This window comes from Notolabrus celidotus, chromosome 19, assembly GCF_009762535.1.
Source record: "Notolabrus celidotus isolate fNotCel1 chromosome 19, fNotCel1.pri, whole genome shotgun sequence".
NCBI classification, from domain to species: Eukaryota; Metazoa; Chordata; class Actinopteri; order Labriformes; family Labridae; genus Notolabrus; species Notolabrus celidotus.
In genome coordinates, this window is record NC_048290.1 from 6,722,466 (window position 1) to 6,745,536 (window position 23,071).

At 41.0% G+C, this 23,071-nt stretch overlaps 1 protein-coding gene across 4 annotated transcripts in view; it reads right to left on the minus strand.

Moving 5' to 3' along the window:
- Positions 1–23,071, minus strand: part of dab2ipb (DAB2 interacting protein b) — a 151,100-nt gene that overhangs the window by 27,499 nt on the left and 100,530 nt on the right. For all 4 annotated transcript variants that reach the window (XM_034710031.1, XM_034710030.1, XM_034710032.1 and 1 more), the window contains 5 exons: positions 10,713–10,857; positions 7,286–7,430; positions 4,455–4,691; positions 4,136–4,337; positions 1,982–2,169 (listed from right to left, as the gene is read on the minus strand). In XM_034710031.1, coding sequence (XP_034565922.1) covers positions 1,982–2,169; positions 4,136–4,337; positions 4,455–4,691; positions 7,286–7,430; positions 10,713–10,857 — 917 coding nt within the window. The remainder of the gene's footprint in view (positions 1–1,981; positions 2,170–4,135; positions 4,338–4,454; positions 4,692–7,285; positions 7,431–10,712; positions 10,858–23,071) is intronic.

Consider the following 23,071-nt stretch of genomic DNA (forward strand, 5'->3'; position numbering starts at 1 on the left):
GAAATGGCCTGGGACTATCTTAATAACACATTGCAGAGGCGAAAGCACCGTCGACGTTTCTAATGGGAACAGTTTTTTATGGTGACTAACCTTCAGCAAACAGGTGAGCTGATACAAAAGTTAAGTACCCCATGTCAGCAACAGCTTCAGGCTTTAAAAGCAAGCAGCAACCTCAGGTCTAAAAATATGAGTCCAATGCGGAAGTGCTAAAAACTGCAGCTCCGGAAAACCACATACACGCCAAGTCAAAAACGGCGATCTTTACAGCAGAAATAAACATGTTTACAGCCTGGTACAAAAAATGAGTGTAGTCAGTCAGTCTATCAATCAATCAATCAATCAATCAATCAATCAATCAATCAATCCATCCATCCATCCATCCATCCATCCATCCATCCATCCATCCATCCATCAATCAATCATTATTTGTATAGCACCAAATCCAAACAACGTTATCTCAAGATGCTTTTACAAACAGAGCAGGTCTAGACCACTCTATGTCAAATTATGAACAGAAACCCAACTCCAAGACAGGATAAGACTCAGTCTTACCCCACCTTAATCTATCATGAGCATTGCACCCCACAATATTTAGCTAGTTACAGCGGTGAGGAAAAACTTCCTTTAACAGGCAGAAACCTCAGGCAGAACCAGACTCATGTTAGACAGTCATCTGCTGAGACCAAGTTGGGTCTGGAAAGAGGGATAGAGGAGAATAAGAGATGGAGTGTAGTCTGGATAGCTCATTTCTCGATCGGCACACAATGTACAGGGGGTGACTTTTTTATACCATGGCAATTTCGAAGATATTAGGATTACGAGTTTTCCAATGAGAGGCCCAGCTGACTTGATTGACAGGTGGGAACACTGTAGCTGTCGGCTAGGAGGCTCAAAGCCCGCCTCTTTACGTCACACTCGCTTGACAGTAGTTATGTTGAGTTCAACATTTCCAATATGGCTCCCACCGCCGACGATTGGCCTCAAAACAGTGCTTCAGAAACAGATAGATGACGTCACAGATACTATGTCCATTATTTATACAGTCTATGGTTAAAAGTAACTATTAAGAGATAACTGACTTTGTTCCTAATGGTTTTGTTTGATTTAATAGCTCATGAAGAAAAAAACCTGCCTTTGCCGTCAGGGCCCGGTCACTCTGGAATGACCTGCCGGAGGAGATCAGCCAAGCCACATCCTTGTCCTCTTTCAAATCTCTTTTAAAAACACACTTTTTTAAATGTGCTTTTATTTCTTAACTCATTACAGACTTTTTAATTTCTGCATAGTTTTTATTATTGTTTTTACTTCACTCATTTTTAGCTCTCTACCTTTGTCATGTACTTTATTGTTTATGTGTTCACTCGCTATGTCTTGCACTCTGTAAAGCACTTTGTAAACATGTTTTTAAAAGTTGCTATATAAATAAAATGTATTATTTATAATTATTATTATAAAGAGGCATCAACATTTGTTTTAGTCTGTTCATAACAAGATGAAAACTCCTAATAGGAGCTCCAACTTGATGCATTGCAGGACAGCGCCACAATCTCTTTCATCCTGCTCTTGTTATTCAAAGCAACGCCAGTGTTTCCACAGACACAGGTAAAATGTCAACATGGCAGCATGCAGTAACACTAATAAAAGTGAGGAGTTCAAACCACCCCTTAAAAAAATAATTCCTCAGGGGAGGGGAGGGTTTGGTTTTGCAGCCTCCAAACTTGAGCAAACCACTGTGCTCTGTAAAGTTAGCACAAACAATCAACCCAAAAATCATGCTCACATGGAGTTTACATGATCTGAAATAAACCCTCTTCAAAGTGTAATCTGGTGTGAAGAAATATACTTTGGGGTCATATTACCTCAACCTATTACCAATATAGTGCATCTAAAGCCTGTTCACTGACACAAATACACACACCAGTGTCATCTGCATAATGAGTAACCTGGTGTGTGCATACTGAATGACTTTAAGTGTTCTTACCCTGAAAGGTCATTGTCGATGACCATCTTCTGCAGGCCAGAGGAGATGCTGCACCCGGCCTCAGCAGGAGGCGAGCCCATCTGCTCTGAGGACTGTCCTGGTGTCATCTGGACAGCCGACGGGTTGGACAGAGCTGTGTTCACCTCCCGCAGGATCCGGGGCAGAGGACCCAGCTTTGAGGCAGCACTCTGCGAAGAGAGAGACACAATAAAGTTTACTGATTAGTCTGCTTCAGTCAGGGCAATGAGTAGACTTAACGTCCATTGGGCTTTTATTAAATCAGATATTTGCATATCCTTTAGATCTGGTTATTTTCCAGATGACATGCAATCAGCTCTCTTCTTCAGACAACATACTAAATAATAAATTACCATGATGCTCTGATGGACTGGAAAATCAACCAGACTCAGTGTGATCTCTAAATTATTGAAAGATGAGGTTTAAGAGAGCTCGCAAAAAAAAAACACGATTCTTCCTTTTATCTAATTATTACCAGCTCCCCATCTGCTACCAGAGCTAATGTAAACGTCTTTGTAAATCCATTAATAAGCCTCAGCCAGCCTCTAAGGATTCAGTGTTTTTCCTTTGTGCATGGCTTATGTAATACAATAATACATTATTGAGAGATATACGATACACAACATCCTGATGTAGCCCGAGGATGATCTAAATCCTGAAGCTTTTGGTGATGAATTATATGGAACTTTTGACCCTCTGTAACCATCCGATCAGTCTATCTATATACAGTATGTTAATAATTTGTATTATAACTTATACTGTCTTAACCCTAGAACACTATCGCTGGGTGATTTTCACCCTAGCAAACACATTTACATGGTTTTCATTATGTTGTGTTTGTCTGAGTGTCATGGGTCCCTGGGTAGCTTCAGCATCGTCTTTGACGTCTTTGAAGGCGTGAGTGTTTCCCTACTCCAAAACCCGCTTTTTCCTACAGGCACGTGTTCGGGTGATTTTCATCCTGCAAAAGTGATTTTTTGTTTCTCTCTCCTGCAGCTGTTTGTGTGTCAAGGAGACTGTGCCTTCACCAGGGAAGTCTCAAATGTCCCAGGAATGGGTGGACCGAACACCATGTTTCCAGTTTCATCATTTTTGGTTTTAGAAATTTTTGGTCCAGAATTCAAAATTTCCAGTAATTTTGGAGCATTTTTATGAGGTCCCCTCATGATACCTTCTTTTCCATTTTTTTAGACATGGCACAGTTGAAAATAAAAGAACACTACTCTAATTTGTCATGTATTGTTATATTTTGATGACAAGTACTTTTTATTGGGTATATTATATCGGGTAAAAAAACACCTGGCGTTAATGATGGTGTTGTAGGGTTAAAGCTCCTGTGAGGAGTTTTTAACTGTTATGCCAGTGTTAGGGATGTTCTGAAGCAACTCATTTCCTAGTCATTTAAACAGAAATTTAAGTCACTGGTCCAAGGTTAGGAAAACCCTCAGAAAAAACTGTGCTTAATTCATCTCACTTGGCTAAACACGGGATCAAAGAGTCTGTGGGTAAAAAAAAACACCAAATTGGTTTGCAGTGTAGCTAACACAAGCAGAGCTAGCATCACCCTCCTTTGCTGGTTAAGCCTCTCCATATTCTAAATCTCCAAGTTTCCACCTGTCATCTGTGCTGGTTAACATTCAGGTAGTACAGGGGTTCCCAAAGTGGGGGTCAGGACCCCCTGTTGGGTTGCGAGACAATAAAGGGGGGTCATGAGAAGTCTATAGGATTTTAATTTTTTACTTTTTAAAGTAATCTAAAATTGCATATTTTACACATTGTTGTAAATATAATGACAAAAGCATCAGTAGCAGCAAGTTCATTCATAACAGCACAAGAAACAGAGCCACATGTGCATTAAGCTAGGCTAATTTTCTGCAGAAATGAAGTATGAAGCAACATTTGAATTATATCCAGGGACAGTGGGGGTCGTGAGTCTTTGGCAGCTGTATTTTGGGGGTCATGACCTGAAAAGTTTGGGAACCCATGAGGTAGTAGAGCCTTACTGGTAGCTCTGATGGATTTATTGTTAAGTTGACTCAACGTGAACATCCCCAGTCAGTTTCCACTGACTAACCCTAATTTCACTTTTACATACTTGTAGTTGAAAAAAATCATGCAAAACTCAATCTTTCCCACCTGGTCCATCTGGGACACCACCTCAGAAAGGAGGGAGTGCAGGGTGGATAGTTCCCTGCCGAGGTCGATGTACCCCTCAAAACCCGCCGTGTTGGAGATTGTCTCTGGGTTTGAGATTTCGAGCAGAAAGCGCTGCATGTTGGTCCACTCATGCTCCAGGAACTGATTCATAAAGGACATGTACTCCTCCTTGTTACCAAACCTGAAACAGATCGGAAAGAGAAAACAGAGGCAAAGAGTGACGCAGATTGAATGTTATACAAAAACATGGTACAGCCAAGTGCCTTGATCCAAATAAAGAATACAAAGCCAGACTTACTTTGTGAAGTTGGCCAGGTTTTGTGTGACTTTGGCGATGAGCGTGAGTGTGCGTGCTGTGCGGTCATCAGGATACTCCTGCATCAAATTGAAAAGCGAGGGCGACATGATGGCTGGACAGAGAAACCGCAGGAACAAGGACGCACTGATCAAACGCTCACTGATGTCCGGTCGACCCCGGTTGCTGCATTCTTGACGCCACGACGCAAAGACCTCCTTCAGTTCTCGTGGAAAGACACTGCAATAAAGAAGATACTTCAGTTTAGTCATCCTGTCTTTGGCACAGTCCCTTCAGTCTTTTAGACTTCTGTAAAACAAAGTTTGAAAAGAGGATTAAATCACTCCTGAGCTTTGAGCTGGAGAGAAAACTTTCTAACTTTTTTCTCTGACACCCACACTGAAGACTCAAACTTTTTTTAATAAAGACTAAAAAATGTTCAAAATGCTTCTTGAAAATGTCAGTTCAGTGTAAACCCAGAGCTGCAGGACCAAAGCACAAACCATGTGAGACAACACAACACTTACACTGAATCAAAATGTACAATTTACAAAGGGTAGGTTTAGCATTCCATTTGCATTTGATTTGAAGATTTGAAAGAATATTACACCAATTTTGCTTATTTGCATTTTGTTAGGGGCGTTAACAAGAATAAAGCCGGCTCTGACTTGATTGCAATCACTTTCTATTTATTTAAATTGTTTGGTTTTCTCAATGCAACACTAAATTCTCTCATTCAGAAATGTTGCATTAACTGTTTTGATTCTTTTTGCTTCCATTTCAGTGTTGAATCAACTCATTCATACATCTCCACTCAAAGATGTATATTAGAGCTGTCAGCTTTAATGTGTTAATCATGATGTGATTAAGATCAGAAATTAATTACTTTTCTTGATTTTGTGCTATTTTGTCCCTTTTTGCACACCGTAGTTCAGCTGTGTCTTTCTGCTTCCCTCTGTCATTGTGATGGACAATAAGGACACCACTGCGCTTTTGAATGAAACATTTTAATTTAAAAAACTCCCAGATGACTGAGTTTACAAGTCAAAGGAAAGTTTGCATGAAACAGAAATAAAATACCACTGATGCACTTTGAGTTTGAGCTACCACCTACAAGCTAAGCATGCAGGTGCAGGCAGCTAATCAGACTGGTGTCAGTCTGCTTTCATTTTAAACACACACAGCCTCATATGTACTCATATATCATACACACACACAGACCTGTCCCATTAACAGCCCCTTTGTGTGGCAGTCGCGTTAACCAGCAGCAGGATGAGGTGCTGTTAGTAGCGGGCACTGACAGCGTCTGTCTCGATCTTTATGTCAGTGTTTCTGTGAGAGGGCGTAGCGTGTGTGTTTACATTTTACAGCCATGCTCAGTCTCTGAAAGTAGTAGTGTGAGATTCAGAAATGGAGAAAATCAACTGTCGTTAATGTTTTCTTCTCTTTTGGTATTTAATGGAGTAAGATTTCTTCTTCTTCTGTTACTTAATGCGGTTAACAAACAGCTTTAAGACACTCTATAGCCACCATCTTGCAGGAATACCTTTGTTGGAGCTATTTACATTGTTTCGTATATTTGATTAATTTTACTTTAATCAATTGATTTATTATTATTATTGTTATTTAATTTAAGGTAATTAACTTTGATGCCATAGGGGTATTAGTATATTTCGTTACTCACTTTTATATGTTGATAGTTTTGCACCAGGTGGCGTCTATATATATGGGCAGGTAAGATAGGAAGGGCGGACACCGGCCATGGTGAATGTTTTTTTACCGGGAGATTTGAAAGAGACGCTACCTTTTGTTTGAGCAAAGCTTTTTTGTTATACAATAAACCACCAAAAGACTGAATACTTGGCTGGACATTGACACTTTTTTGGACACCGTGTAAGATCCACTCTAGCCGGGCCCCGTGGACGGATTTTGATTTGAGATTTAAGTTTTGTAAGTTGACCAAGTCAAATAGCCACTACAACCATATTACAACCAGGCACCAGTAAAAACGATGAAAAATTGTACTTTTAAAATGAGAAAACATTCAAAGTAACTCTTCAATTTTTACTAAGTGAACGAATATTTGAATATTCGAAAATCATTGCCTGTCCCTAATACACAAATGCAAGCAGCTCAGTCAAAATAGGTCGACCCGCATGACTTACCATGCAATTAAAAATGCGATTAATCCTGATTAACTACTGACACTCAGCGAATAATCGCAATTTAAAAAATTAATCAATTCACCGCCCTACTTTAATTATATAAGCCAGTTATTGAGGATATTGTCAGAGTGTGCACAGTCCTCTCCTCTGATTGGCCCTTCCTCCCAAGTGTTCAGGAGATTAATCATGTGATCCCCTGAGAGTTGTTCTCAAAGGTTACTCTTACGCCCCGCTGCGAGTAGGAGTGAATTGTTTGATGAATGTGTTTTAGTCTTGTGAAGTTTTAAGCTTCACTTGGCATTTTGGAGCATTCATGATCGCCAGAGTTGCTCAAATATCCAAGTTTTGAACAACAGATGTCTGTACTAACTCACAACTGCTGCTAACTACCATGTACTAATTAAGAAGTAATCCTCACACAGAATTGGATGCTGGATTGTGATCAGAGCCATTAGAATGAAGAAGACAATATGTTCAATGAGTTATTTAAATGCTCTGAAATCTTTGTTCAAAGCTAAACTGAGTCACATGTTATACTTCTAAAAGTCTGTATTATAGCAGAGTCTGGATTTTGTTGAATATAACTTGTGAGAATGGACACTCCTGGCCTTGAAGGGGAAGCTGTGCAGTTGCTCAGTGTGATACAAAGCCCTGTGTTTGAGTGCTCACCAGTATGAGTTGATGATTTTGCAGAAGGCCAGCTCACAGCACATCTTCAGGTTGCTCTGATGTTCCGGCAGGTCACCTGACGAACACCTGGACTGATCCACCTCACAGTTCTCGTCTGACTCGTACAGAGCCTTGATGAACTCGCCTGAAAAAACACAAAACAAACAAACAACAAATATTTTAGGAATTGATGAACATGTGGGTTTTTATACATCCTGCTGTCTCTGTGGGACAAACACAGCAGGAGGAAGGGGACTGCGGGGGAACTTTTGTTGTTGTTGTTTGCGATTTGAAATGGTCTCTGAGTCCTGCTGAGCCGAGCAAAGGACAGAGAGAAACATGATGCCAAAGCTGCAGGGAACTGAGTTTGATGTTTGAAATTCTGTAAAGTTGAACCATGAACAAAAAAGAATTTACTTTTCAAAAATACATCCCTCTTCAGTTTGACCTTTGACTAACCCAAGAGGGTTTTTTTTATATCAGCCAGCGCTCAAAATCAGCAGCTCTTAGTGCTGTAACATTTGAGAAGTGTCCAATACTTTCAACGGCTCAACAAAAGGATCCAAGGATTAATCTTGAGCTGTTTCTCTTCTTAAGACAGAAGCTCTTATTTAATCATCTGACTTCATTTTCCTCTTCCACTCCAGACCAGCTGGTGGCAGTAATGCTCTTTGAAGGTGGTTTGAAAATAAGTAGATGTCAATGAAGGAGGGAAAAGAAGAAGAAGAAGACCAACATAAAAAGATGCATAAAATGAAGAAAGACATGGAGATGATACTGAAGAGAAAAAGAAAGGAAAAAGGAAGAACGAGAAGAAGAAGAGAAAATAGGTAGAAGAAGTTTACAGAGAAGAGGAAATAATAGAAAATAGAAAAGAAAATAAATGATGAGGAAGAGAGGATAAATTAAAATAGAAGAAACGTAAGAGGAAAAAAGTAAAGGCAGAAGAAGAAAAAAATAAAAGAAGGAAGAGAAGATGGTGAAGTAAAAGAAGGAGTAAAATGAGGAGTAGGAGGAGTAGAAGAATGAAGATGAAATACATGAGCAAAGAAAGGTGAAGAGGAAAAAGAAGGAGGAGGCGGTTAAAAAGAACGAGGCGGAAGATGGACAGGAAAAGATGAGAGAAAGAAGACTAGGGAAGAGAGGGGGAAGAAGAAGCAGGAAAGAAGAAGGAGGTGGAGAGACAGGAGGAAGTGAAGTGGAGCAGACACAGGAGGAAAAGAAAAGAGGACAGACAGGAGGATGAGAAGAGGAGGAGAGACAGGAGGATTAGAAGAGAGAGGAGAGAGGTGGATGAGAAGAGGGAGGAGAGACAGGAATATGATAAGAGGGAGGAGATACAGGAGGATGGGATGAGAGGAGGAGATACAGGAGGATGAGAAGAGAGAGGAGGAGATGCAGGAGGATGAGAAGAGGGAGGAGAGACAGGAGGAGATACAGGAGGATGAGAAGAGAGAGGAGGAGATACAGGAGGATGAGAAGAGGGAGGAGATACAGAAGGAGATACAGGAGGATGAGAAGAGGGAGGAGAGACAGAAGGAGATACAGGAGGATGAGAAGAGAGAGGAGGAGATACAGGAGGATGAGAAGAGGGAGGAGATACAGGAGGATGAGAAGAGAGGGACGGAGATACAGGAGGATGAGAAGAGGGAGGAGAGACAGAAGGAGATACAGGAGGATGAGAAGAGGGAGGAGGAGATACAGGAGGATGAGAAGATGGAGGAGGAGATACAGGAGGATGAGAAGAGAAAGGAGGAGATACAGGAGGATGAGAAGAGAGAGGAGGAGATACAGGAGGATTAGAAGAGGGAGGAGGAGATACAGGAGGAAAAGAAGAGGGAGGATGAGAAGAAGGAGGAGATACAGGAGGATGAGAAGAGAGAGGAGGAGATACAGGAGGATGAGAAGATGGAGGAGAGACAGGAGGATGAGAAGATGGATGAGAAGAGAGAGGAGGAGATAAAGGAGGATGAGAAGAGGGAGGAGAGACAGAAGGAGATACAGGAGGATGAGAAGAGAGAGGAGGAGATACAGGAGGATGAGAAGAGAGAGGAGGAGATACAGGAGGATGAGAAGAGGGAGGAGATACATGAGGATGAGAAGAGAGAGGAGGAGATACAGGAGGATGAGAAGAGGGAGGAGAGACAGAAGGAGATACAGGAGGATGAGAAGAGAGAGGAGGAGATACAGGAGGATTAGAAGAGGGAGGAGGAGTCAGGAGGAAAAGAAGAGGGAGGATGAGAAGAAGGAGGAGATACAGGAGGATTAGAAGAGGAGCAGAGACTGGAGGAAGAGAAGAGAGAGGAGGAGGCACAGGAAGATGAGATGAGGGAAGAGGAGAGAATGAAGGAAGGAGTGGAAAGAGAAGAAGAAAAAGAAGACAGACAAGAAGAAGAAAAAAAGGAAGGTGGGAAGAGGACAATAAAGAAGTAAGCTAGGATAAGAATCCCACTCAGTAATTTTTACTGTAATTACAGATGTAAGGAAACATCTATAGTTCCTCTCAGTGTTGGCAAACACTGTTCCATACATGGGGCACACCTTTACTGCCAAACTCTCGGTGCGTCACCGCCTGTTAGACGAGCTCACGGCCGTCCTTGCGTTGCTCTTGTCGCAGCGAGAGTCATTTTTACAGTTCAGTCCAACATTAAACCATAAAAAACATCACAAAACACGAGAGGCATGAAAGAGCAGCCTTCAGTCTCTCTCAATCAACCCTGAGAGAGACATGCAAGGAAACAGGCAGCATCTCTTTCAGCCAAAAACACACAGTCACTGACAAAGACTGACAAAAACACACACGTGGAGCATTAACAGCGGCAGCATACGGAGGAAAACGTGATGAGCGCCAGGAAGGATGTGTGCCGTTTGTAGATTAAACTGCCTCTGTGTACATTCCTGCAGCAGGGGAGGGAGGACGGCACACACTGCATACAGAGTGCTTATTGTTAGGACTGCAGACAGACAAACACCGAGCATCTAACCTTGGACTAACATTGTTGAAGTTGGAGCAGGAGGGGGGTCGAACTATCACCTCAGAGTAATTTGCGACAAAGCTGATCCTGTAAGTGCTTTCTAACACCCGTCACAGCGCCGCAGACATATTTCCTGTCACAGTCTGAGTTGCGTTGTCCACGGTGAGCCGGAAACAAAAATTGAAATGACAGAAGAGTTCTTCAGTCTCGCTGTCAAGATGATTCTCGGGAGAGGCAGACGAATTCATTTCATCTCTAATATTGTTGACGCAGCCAATATATTTAATTTACTGACGCTGCAGTAAGCTAAACCTTTTCCACGGGTGAGCGGATGAAAAAGTTTGGAGTTGAATGCGAGGACAGGAAGTAGCAGAAAGATGGGAGGTGAACAGAAACGAAAGGAAAGGCACAGGTAACGTGGACTACTCCCCCTGCCCTGCAAGATCACTCACCGAGGGCATCCTGCAGATACTTCTGTCCCACCAGCTTGAGGTATTCCTCGATGGCCTTCGTCGCTAGCGTGTTCTCTCTGAAGATAAGGTGCTCGTTCTCCCCGCAGCGGTCCACCTCGGACATCATCAAGTCTGTGAGGAAGTCCTGAAGGAAGAAGACACAAGGGGAGCAAAGGATTAATAATAATAACAAGTCATACAATCACATGTGATGATCTATGATATAGGGATCATTTGATAAAGATGCACGTATGGAGATTGCAGCATCTAAGGCAGTGGTGTCTAAACTCTTTTCAAAGAGGGCCACATTTGATGTTGTCAGAATACCTCAGGGCCAGTGGCTCCTACTGAGACTCAGGAATCATAAAAGTTATATATGAAATCTCTATTTAATAACAATAATTTACATTTTTTTCTCAATAAATCAGCAACTAGGTAGTCCTCAGTTCTCCACAAGCCACGTAAACATTAGCAAACGTTATCTTCTTCTGGAGGAAAATGTTTTTCATTTGGGTCGGGCAATGTGGGAAAAATATTGTCTCATTATTTTTCTATGGCAGGATCACGATCTGGATTTCATCACACTTCTTTTTCATGTTGTTTTTAAGACTTTTCAGACCAGCAGACAACATTTTAAGAGCTAAACAATAATTGTACTGGGTTCTGAACAATTTCTATGCATCAAATTTTGCCTTTTCTGCACAATTTCATAATTTTGATCTTGTCTTGTGACCTCTTTTGTGTCTTCTGAACTTTTAGTGTTTATCAAGGACATTTTTACATCATGATGAAAACATTCATTTAAAAGCCTGTCAGCTTTAAGAGTTCTTGTGTTTCTTCTTTATTGCTGTCTTGCAGAATTCTCAGAGCTTCGCCTTTATACAGGTAGTCCATATGAAGCTTTTTGAGACGTTTCTGGATTGACTTTAGTTTTGTTTCTGTGCTTGAAAGAAACTGCAAACGTACAGATGATTCAGAATGTGATTAATCTCTGTGCTATAAATAACAAATTTTAAGATGGAAGCTTGGGGGGCCATAAATAAATGGACTTTGGGCCGCGATTGGCCCCCGGGCCGTACTTTGGACACCCACCACATCTAAGGTGAGAGTGAGGCAACTTAACAGAACAGGAGGATGAGGTGGGGCGGAGAGATTGGGATCAATTTGATCGACCAATAAAACGTAATGTATCCTCTAAACAACTTTACTCCACCTGTACACGAGTCTCTCTCCATCTTTTTGCCAAGTTGTGTTCAGGTGTCACAACTCTGTAAGTCTTTCTACTTATCAGCAGCTTTAGCTGAGCTCCCAAGCTCCAGGTCACAGCTCTACATCTGTTTGTAAAGCCTGCCAACACGCCTGAACCTGATTCTTTAGGTGTTACAGGCCTCACTGTGGGCTTAGGTTAGAGTATAGTAATTACATAACAGTAGAACATACCTTGATAATAACAGTGTGGTGCAGAAGATTGCACATGTGCATTACTTAGATTTAACCAACAGACACATGCTGGAGATTCTTTGCAAGCAAAACATACAAGTCAGTGCAAGTCTGAATGAAAATAAAGAGAATGTAAACAAAAACAAGCTTGTAAGTATTTTTAGGGTAACTTGAGACAAGCAGTGGCATGTACATACACCAGCTTATGTGAAATATTATCCAAACAGTGAACAGAAATAATGATAAAACCAATACTGCCAAAGGTGTTATTGTCCAAGTACCAACAAAATTCAACAAAACTGCATAAAACTGCAGTTTCTTGATTGTCCACTAGAGGCCCGGTTCAAAAGCCCAGGAGTCGCCATTAAAGCCCATATTAGAATGCCCATTCTTACAGCAGAAGGAATTTTTTTTTTTTTATTGGTGACAACTGAATACAGTGAATATTTTTTATTCCTTATCAGTTTTAATAACACTGAGGTTTAGAGTTACATCATTGGCATAATTAGGGACATGGTTGATTTGACTGACTGGCACATTGCAACAGTTTGCCAAGCAGCAAGGCTATGGCCTCAACACCACTTCTTTACCAGTTTCTAGATAAGTAGTTGGAAGTTAGTACAAGTCAGAATATCCAATACGGCGACCACCATCTTTGAGTTTCATTATGCCTCTTCAGAAACCAATTGATGACGACACCAAGGCTACATCCATGTACTACACAGTCTTTGGGATTGGCGGGTATGCCAGCCAATGCACTGATCCATTAGTCAACCGATACCTCAACTGAATTGAGTTGAATTTTGTGCAACCAAGACAAGCAAAGGATTTAATGTTTGTTACCCATTGGTGTTTTGGCACCAGTGTTGGGTTTATTTCATTCATCAATCTTATATGGAAGAGGTTGGTAGTTATCCATCAAGTCAAGTCATTGGAGTTGATATTAGGCAGACAAAAATGGTTTTGGAAAATCTCTAACTCACAAATAACACCAGAAAAATGAGTGAAACAGCAAGTCATAAAACCACTGTTAGCTAGGTTGTAGGCCAGCTAGCTACTACTACACTTATTGGTGCAATGCTAACATAAAGTGACAGTGCTACAGCTCCAGACAATGGCACTGAAAACCATCCAACTACTGGGAAACTACTGCATGGTTCACACAACGATATAGTTGGCTGACCTCGCAGAGAAATTACATTTCATGAAATATGTTATTTGCAAGAATTACGTGCCCCAACTTCCATCCCTGTGGTAAAACGATATTGATTGTAGCAACACTTACTTTCTTCAGTCTTTCATTTCATTTCTTCTCTTTTCAATTACATATTTCACTCTCTCTGTCTTTGTAAGCAGCTAGTGATGTGGTTCACAAGGTTCATGTTCATGTAGGTAGAGGCATCTAAATATACTCAAAGCACAAAAGGTCATAAGTCCAAGTACATCTGATAGCTATTACCACTTTCTCTCAACACTTTGCACTAAACGTATAACAATCATTCAGTTTGCTGCTCTGCTGATGGTGGGAAAAGGTTTTTCATGTCCAGCGATTTTGAGCCAAGAAAACTGACAAAAATATGGTCTTCACAAAACCAAGACTGGTCCACAACAGTTCAGTTTTATGAGCTGAGACTGAGAAGGCTGAGAGAAACAACCTAGTAACAACAAAAGTGACAGGACGATAAGGCAGTGAACATTTTCTCCAAGTTCCAAGACTCATCTGACACCTGCGTCTGTTCAACGAGCCGAACAAGACAGAAAAATGCTTCTCTCTTTTGTTATTTTTCCAACAGCAGCTGACAAAATGTGGATACTCATTAGAGCAAGAGAGCTGCATGAATCAGGCCTCAGCCACAGTTATGATCACGTTATAACAGCATGTCAGATATGAATGTTTCACCTTTATTTTTAAGTGGTTGAGTGAATCATTTTGATTGATTTTCTTATTAATCTGCCTCTGAAAAATGAAAACTTGTCCTGTCTCGGAGTGATCTCCATACGGACTATACATCATTCATCAGGTAATGAAAATAACAGGATGAGAAAGGCATTGAAGCTCCCAAAAAATTCAAAGTCGGAAAAGCAAGAGATGGAAATGGAGCCATCTGGGGATGAATCATCCCTTGTTTGGATCCCTTCAACAAATTTCTGGGTGTATACTCTCATGTAAGTCCCCTGGCAGCTTGTTAAACTAGGGGAACCAGCGTAGCAGCGCGGGGAGAAGAAGAGAGGCGAGTGACAGATGTACAGAGGGAAACAGAGAAGGAGAGGAAGAAGAGACAGAGCGGCTGTGTTTTTTTTGGGTTTTTTTTAAAGAACAGAGGAGGAGGCGGAAAGAAAGCGACGGAGCCTCTGAGACGGTTTTTCTATAGCTGCTGCAGAAAAGAAGCCTGTTATCCGGCTAATCAAAGATATACCGCGGGGAGCCAATCACCCACTGATGTGAAGCGAGAGGAGGCTTTTTGGTGAACGCATTTGCACATTGCACACATGCACCGAGCTGATGTATACACACACCAACCTATGGAGAGAAGAAAAGCTTAACTTAAGCTTCACACATGTGCATATAAACATTTACATCAAACTCACGGTGCAATCAAAAGGCGTGTATTGCTGAATCACGGGGGGTTTGAAGCAGCTTTATTGATGCTCTTCAACAGAAAGAATAACTGTGCATGCCTCCAAAGTGATCTATATTAATATCCAATATTATATATGTATTACACAGCTTTTTAAACACTTGATTCTGACTGCTAAATCTGAAGCATGCAAGGATGTGCATCTTCTCCACAGCAGCCTGGGATGCAGCTCTGATCACAGCAGCTTGAAGTCTGAGGCCAGGCGTACACTATGTGATTGTCTTAAAGTCCTGGTGGAATGTCAGCTCACACCATACGAGTGATTTATTCATGACGCACAACCAATGCATGCAATTCATGTGCTCATACTATACAGTCCCATTGTCAAGCATGACCTGAGTGCTCATCAGTGAAGTTTTCTTAGACAGCTCTCACAGATGGAAGTTGACGTCAGAGTCGTCTTTCTGGAGCGTCATTGTGCCTCTCTCCTCCTCTACAGTAGACTGGGACTATACTGGACTGGGAATGAATAAGAAGCTTGTTAATATCCTCCACTATTTAAGTGGAGGATATTAACAAGCTTCTTATTCATTTACTGTATGTTTGTAGGGGTTTTACAGAAATCCACCTAACACAAAAACTATAAATGCCACCTCCCCTAATGCGAGACAGTTACAGATGGCTGCGCTGCTGGTGTGAAGCCCCCTGCCTGTGTGTGGAGAGACGAGCTCCACAATGTTTGGTGAATAACTTCAGTGAATGAAACGACTTTTGACTGGGGCTTTTGTTTTTTTTAAATGGTAGAAATGGACACATCTTGCTACAACGTCCTCATCCTAATCTATATTTCAAAGTGTGTTGCAGAGGTTAGACTGATATAAAGTTGCAGCCTCAGTGAATGAACCGGGTGGTGCATGCTGCATCGATGAAGCTTTAATTTCTGGATAAAATTCAGACATGAAAAATATCTGTGACCATCTCAATGGACATTTGAAGTTGGGCTCAGTCCTACTTCTTTCCAATTGGGAGACACCCCCAAAACAGACTTTCTCTTATATACCATCACCTATTATATTCCAGATTTTACATTAAGTCCTACGCCCTAGTTGTATTTAGCTGACCGAATCATTGTTTCTAATCCCTCACAAACCAATAATAGCCGGTTCCCACAACAAGGCGGTCCATTCAAACTAAGCGGCAGCCTCCGGGTCTCAGAATATGGAGCCCATGTGGAAGTGTTATAAACTGCAATTCATCAAGCATCCACTTGAGGCTGGCTGCAGAAACACAGGAAACTACATACACACCAATTCAAAAGGCGATCTTTGCAGCAGAAATTAACATGTTTACAGCCTGGTTCAAAAAACAACTTGGGTCTATGTAGCTAATTTCTCAGCACACACTGTGGGGGTGAATTATTTTCTAACGTGACAGTTCAGAAGATATTAAGATTACGAGTTTTGCCCATTTAAGGACATGACTGACTGGACTGACAGGCGGGAACACATAGCTGTTGGCTAGGAGGCTCAAACCCCGCCTCTTTACCTCACACTAAGTTTGGTTGAGTTCAGCATTACCAATATGGCTGCCGCCGATGATTGGCTTCAAAACAGCGCTCAGGAACAGATGGGTGACATCACGACAATCACTACGTCCATTATTTATACAGTCTATGATTCAAACATGACTTCCATCTTGCTGAAACCTCTGCTACACCAGTGCTGCTTACTCTGAGCTACTGCTAGCAAAGCTTTGCCTCCACCACACCAGCCTCTCTAGCCTAGAAGCCTTCTACTCATCCTTGTACAGGGGTGGGGAGTTCGGCATTGCACTCCCTTAGAAGCGGTGGCATGCTGCTAAGCGAAACCAGAGACACCAATGCTGAATATAACTGTATCTACAGTTTGAAAAAAAATAGTTAAATCTATGACAAAAGCAGGCTAAAGGGAAGATTTTGGGGTTTCCAAAACAGTGTCAACTAATGAGATGAGAATAAATATTCAAGAGTAATATTTAATCGAAGCTCTGCAGTCCATGTTTGCAAACCAGCTGTGCTACAGTAAACCTAGCACTCATGCAGCTTCTCTGTAGTAGAGATATTTTAATATTTTGTGGAAAAGAAAGGTCTAAGAATTTGTGAGTCATTATAACGGCAAATCCCCTGCCAAGCAAACTGAGGGACAATCACAGCAGCTTCTCCAAAAAGGTAAATGTCAGGGCACACAAGCTCAAGTCAGAAGGATATTTCTAAGAACATTTCCAAGTCACTAAACAAAGTACAGTTAAATCAGGCAGACGGAGAAAGGGTAAGAGAATCAAAAAATGAGCGAGGGACTGTGCAGGAAGCAGACGAGAGAGGGAGACCTGTCCTTTCAGAAGGAAATCCAAGTTTCAGGAGAGATTGTGCAAACAGCAACTCTTGGATGGATGCTTCAGCAGGCAGAACGTTACGGGGGAGTAGCAAGGCCTTTCTTTAAAAAAAAGAAAGAAAAAAAGACAAAACCTTGCATGACATCTCGGCTACACTTAGCGAGACGTCACGTGGGAGACTCTGAAGTTATCTGGGAGAAGTTTCCGTGCTCCGAGAGCCAAACTGAGCCTCCTGGCAATCAAACGAAACGACGTGTTACACTGCATTGCATCCCCACCTCAAAGCGCGGCGGTGGCAGCATCACGCTGAGGGGATGCTGCTCAGCAGTCTGCAGCAGACCCCACAAGACCTCTGAGGGGAGAGGGCGAAATGAGTAAGTGAAAATATCGAGAAATCCTGCAGAAGAAGTTGAGGTAGTCTGCAGGAAAGGCTCTTTCTTTTTCTGGAGTAAGACAAGCGTAAAGTCAAAGATACACAGACTTGAAACGGGTTGTTTTTATAGCTCAGGGCTACAATTGCTGCAGCTGCATCCACTGAATACTAATTTGAAGGAGATGAAGAAACAACTAAGTAAGAGAAGTTTTTATTTGTATGTTTAATCTTTAAAAGAATGATCTTTTAGATGTGCTTTTAATCTGCCTGTAAACTTCTTCAAGCTGTATCTGTCATCTTTAGGAACAGCGTCCTGGACAGTGAGGACTTTGTGGTTCTATTAAACAAAGCATGCAGCAGAGAGCAGCCGCACACAGCCCATCCATGCCCGAGGAAGCCTGACCTTTTGTGGTCTACAGACACCCATCCCATTATTAGACCAGAGGTCTTGTGTTTTTTTTTATTGGAGGAAAATGTCATCCCAATTATGATCTTTCTTCTAACCTCTACCCCTCTGTGGTTCTCTCTTTCTCTCTCCTCCTCTCCTCTCCTCCTCTTAGCTCTGCACTGCTTATGTGGCTGCTGAGGCGAGGCGAATCCAGGCCTGATTAGAGAGGACGGTCAGATGAAACGGAAGAGGAGAGAGACAGAGTGGGAGAGGGAGACCCAGAAAGAGACATCAAACAGGGAGACATAATAACAGAATATTTTCTGCTGGCAGCCTCAGAAAGAGATTGATGAAACACTTCTGACAATCTCTTACAGATGTGACATGCTTCACGTAAGCCTTCAAAGTTACATTTGGAGGATGGAGACGTGTGGCTGCACAGGTGCTTTTCAGCTGGAGTTTATAGAGACTGGGGTGTAATTACAGCTCGAGGAAAAAGATAATTGCAAGAATAATAATCATTTATTTGCTCAGTGTGTTTGATGTCCGCCCACAGAGCTGACTATGTCAATGATGTCATTTTGAAGCACATGAAAAGACCCTTAAGACCGTTTTCTTATGGATTTCTTCTACCTCTTGGTCTTATTTCAGTTCTGAGACATTAATGTGAAACCTCAACATTTCTACTGTTTATCACTTGAGCCAAAAGCTAACCAAGCTGTGCATCACTGAGCCACAGTAGTGACTCTATGATGTTAATGCTAGAATGCTTTGAAACTTTCCTGAGTTTTCAAGGGAGATTTTTTTAGGAATTTTCACTAAAATATTTGGGAAACTTGCAGGAGTTTGGGCATAATTTTGTAATGGGAATTGCAACTTTGAGAAATTTGGAAGTTTGAGAAAACTTTATGGACATTCCAATGTATAACTTATATTTTCAATAAAATATTCATGATTGTTTTAAATGGGAATGTTAGGAAACTTTCCAGAAATATTAGAGATTTTAAATGGAAAATATAAATATAAATAATTAAATAAAAATTAAACAAATAATTACAAACTTGGGAATTTTCAAATGAAATGTTTTGGAAACATTGAGGGAATTTTTAATGGGAATTTTAGAAATCTTTCAAGTTTGACAGAATTAAAACAGCACTAAATTATTTTTAAACCTTGAGACATTATTCAATAAATTTTTCAAGATTTTTCAGTTGAAATTTAGGAAAATGTATGGGAATTTAAATACAGAATTTACATTACAAATTTAGGGAAATTCTGAGAAATTTCCAATAAGATATTCAGGAGTTTCTTTCTGAAATTATAGGAAACTTTTGGGGGATTTGTCAACAACGTCAAAGCTATCATGTAAACACAAGTGCTGTCATGCTACAGTTGCTAACATAAAGGACAATGATCAAGTCAACTTACAGAACAAGATCTATTCCTCATAAATCTGTTTATTTTTGTGTGTTTTGTTAATATATTGGAATGTAATAATGCAAGTCCACCTAACTAAATCAACCTATAATCATAAATAAGAAGTACCTACAGTTGAAGCTCATAGTTTTTCAGGTATTTCATTAAAAGACGTAGTGAGTTTGCTGAAGTTTTGCCTCAAGGTAGAGGAGGAGAAAATGGAAATTGGAGGAAGGATGAAGTAATTAACTTGAATCCTCTGGAGAGCATGAATGTCTGTGCAAAAGTAAATGGCAATTCCTCAATGTTTCAGCCTGGACTGAAGAGGTCACCTACTAAGTGTCATCCCTAAAGCTTTGTAGTGAGCTGAGTGCTACATGATGCACATCTGTTGAATGTTTTTGCCCGACATGAATCATGTCTTAAAATAACTTCAAAGACACATTTTGAACGATACCTGCTGCAATAGGTGAAACCATGAAGGAGTGTTGTTAAAGTCGGAGTGTTCGTGTCCTAAAAAGACACCGGAGCTCTTTCTTTCCCGTCCCATCATCCCCTAGCTTTCTCTCTGACGCCCTCAATCCTGCAGCCCTGTCCCCCCCTCTCTCTCCTCCCTCCCCTTTGCTTCAGTGCTAATAAGGAGAAGTAGACTGCTCTCTGTATCGCTGCCACATCTCATCAGCCAAACCATGCCTCAAAAACTCCCCAACACCCCCTAACACACACAGAGCAGAGAGAGGGAGAGAGAGAGAGAGAGAGAGGGTGGTATGACGGCAGGGTCTGAGTGCTGCACGGATGATCACATCTAATAAATAGTCGGGAACAGAGTCCTGTTGGAAAAGATGAGGAGCTCCCTGCAGATCAGTAAAAACTCATAAAGTCGTGTCTGCAGCACTGCTATGCACACACAACAATCTCACCACCAGGTCTGTGTGTGTGTGTGTGTGTGTCTGTGTGTGCATTCAGTGCTTACATCTCTATCCGGCAATATTCCAACTTTTGCCGCCGGTATACAAACACTGCAGCCCCGAGCGAAGTCAGAAGAGATAACATAATCTGAAAATGTACGATCAGGTCTGGAACTTTCTTGCTTACTGTCATCAAAACCTGAAAAGAGAAGCAGAGACTGATGTCTTAAGTGCTTTTCAATTGCAGCAAAAAGCACAAAGGCTAGGACATCATGTCTCAGACAGAATAAGAATAAAAAAAGGTCATGTTTATTCTTCATGCCCGCTCCAGATGTTTTATTTTGTGCATGTTTCCATGGTAATATAGAGCAGAGAAACATGAGCGTGAGAGCACAATGATGCCTTAAATGGATAATACCAGAGCAGGAAATAGAAAGAAGAAAAGTAATTGAAGTTTTTCTCTAGTTTAACTCTTTTTAACATAAAGAGAGGGAATCTATTTCCCTTTTATACAATGCTTGAAAATGAAGTCCTTAAATAGATCTGAGATGAATCCAGCTTTTTTTTTTTTTTTTGCTTTTCACTCACAGGCAGACACACGGCCGTGATTTGTGTCTAGCATGCTACATTTTCAATGACAATGAGGGTGAAATAATAAGGGATAAACACACACACAAGAGATAAAATTACTATAATAAGTAACAAGATAACAAACAAGCAGAGAAGCAGAGCACTGTTAAAACACTCAAGAGTGAAGGGGTATATAATTATGCTTTTTAATGAGCCTACAGGGACGATTGTGGTGAGTTTTAATGCGTCTTGAAGCACAAAAAGTAGCAGAAGTTTCCTCAAATCAAGAGTTTGCATGCTGAGAATGTCGAACAAAGCTTGATTATCATTCTTATGTTGACTTTAAATCAGTGATTCCCAAACTGTGGGGCGAGCGGGGCCTTATAAATATAATTCATCCAGTTCTGCATTGCTAACTAGGCCAACTTTGTATATCTGTGATAGAAGTGAAGGAGGAGCGTAGCAGAGTAATATGTGACCAAGCGGCAACCTCTGGCCTCAAAATATGAAGCCCAGGCGGATGTGTTATAAACTGCAATTCATCAAGCATCCGCTTGAGGCTGGCTACAGAAACACCTGAAACCACATAGACACCAATTCAAAAAAGACAATCTTTGCAGCATTAATGACTGACATGACTGACTTGACTGACAAGCGGGAACACGTAGCTGTTGGCTAGGAGGCTCAAGCCCCGCCTCTTTACCTCACACTTTGACTGGTTGAGTTCAGCATTACCAATATGGCTGCCACCAACGATTGGCTTCAAAACAGCACTCAGGAACAGATGGGTGACATCACTGATACTACGTCCATTATTTATACAGTCTATGTATTTGACAGACAACAACGTAGATCAGACCCCACTCCATTCTGTGTTACCCTGTGACACTTCAGAGCAGAGCCACACTCATCAAACAGCAGCAGCTGCAGCTCGTGCTGCAGAGATTTTCATCTGTTACCACGGCTCTACCTTAAAGTGTGTTAAAAATCGGTTGTCTACAGTTCAAGATGTGTAGGAGCAATGACTGAGGCCAGATGAACAACTGTAAATATAATAACCCCTGACGGCCGCCACTAATCGTAGTGAAGCTACTTCAATGATTAAAATTACCCGTCTGACAAACTCTTCACAATAAAAGCCCCCTCATGTTATGTAGTCCAAAAAACATTACTTTGAAACGGCTATAAGAGGAAGCAGCATGTTTTCAGCAATAACTGTAAAAACTTGACATAACTCAAAAAGTAAAATAAAGTATGGGTATACAGTTGTGCTCATAAGTTTACATACCCTGGCAGAATTTTCGGGTTTTTTGGCCATTTTTCAAATAATAAGAATGATAAGAGAAAAACTTTTTTTCACTGATTTTTAGTGGTTGGGGAAAGCAAAATTTTTATCAAACAACTGTGTTGAACTACCCAAGAAATCATAAATTCTGCCAGGGTATCTAAACTTCTGAGCACAAATGTATGTCTAAATTATATATTTATTGTCTTATTTCATCTGACCTATAATAAATGTTTTAAACATAGAATTAGTGGGGTTAAATATAGCATGATTGTGCAAATACATGGTCTGACAGAAAGCAATTTAAAAGTATTTCTAAAAACGTCTGCCATGTTTTCATAGTTCGTCTTGTTGTGCAGGTTCCTGCAGTTTAACCAAAAAGAGAACGACATTCAAAAACCTTTGCTCTCTGTCAAACGTGAAGCTGTGATGAGCTCTATGTTGTGTTATTAAACACAGGGAATATGTCAAACACTGTTTAACCCTCAGTGGAGAGAAAAGGAAATTCAGATAACACAGATTTACCAATTAATTAATCACAAACAAATGAAAAAAATTAATTAAAAATGAACGAATCAATGAAGGAATTAATCAATCAATTAATACATAAATAGGTAGGTATGTGTGTGTATGTATGAGGGGAGGCCTGCAGAAAAAAAATGGGAACCACTGCTTTAAATTATAAGCTTTGTTCATAGACTGTGTTTTGTCATCTCTGAGGTAACCAAGAGTGTTATTTGGAGAAGTCATGGACTGTGGAACTACCTGCATCAAGTCTTCAGGCGACTTTGTGTCTCCTCTCCAAAGCAGTACATTCACATTTTTAGATGCTCAGAGTGACAAACTTTGGGCCCTAAATCCGTAGTACAGTGGAGGGAAGTGTAGTGCATTTGAGGGTAAAATAGAAAGGCCATAACGTTAACAACATCACTGATCAATAAGCCTCGTTTTTCAGCCCGGGGCAAGGGCTGAAGAATGACTCATGGGAAAAAAACAGGAACCACTCCAGCCACTGCATCCCTCGCTCTCC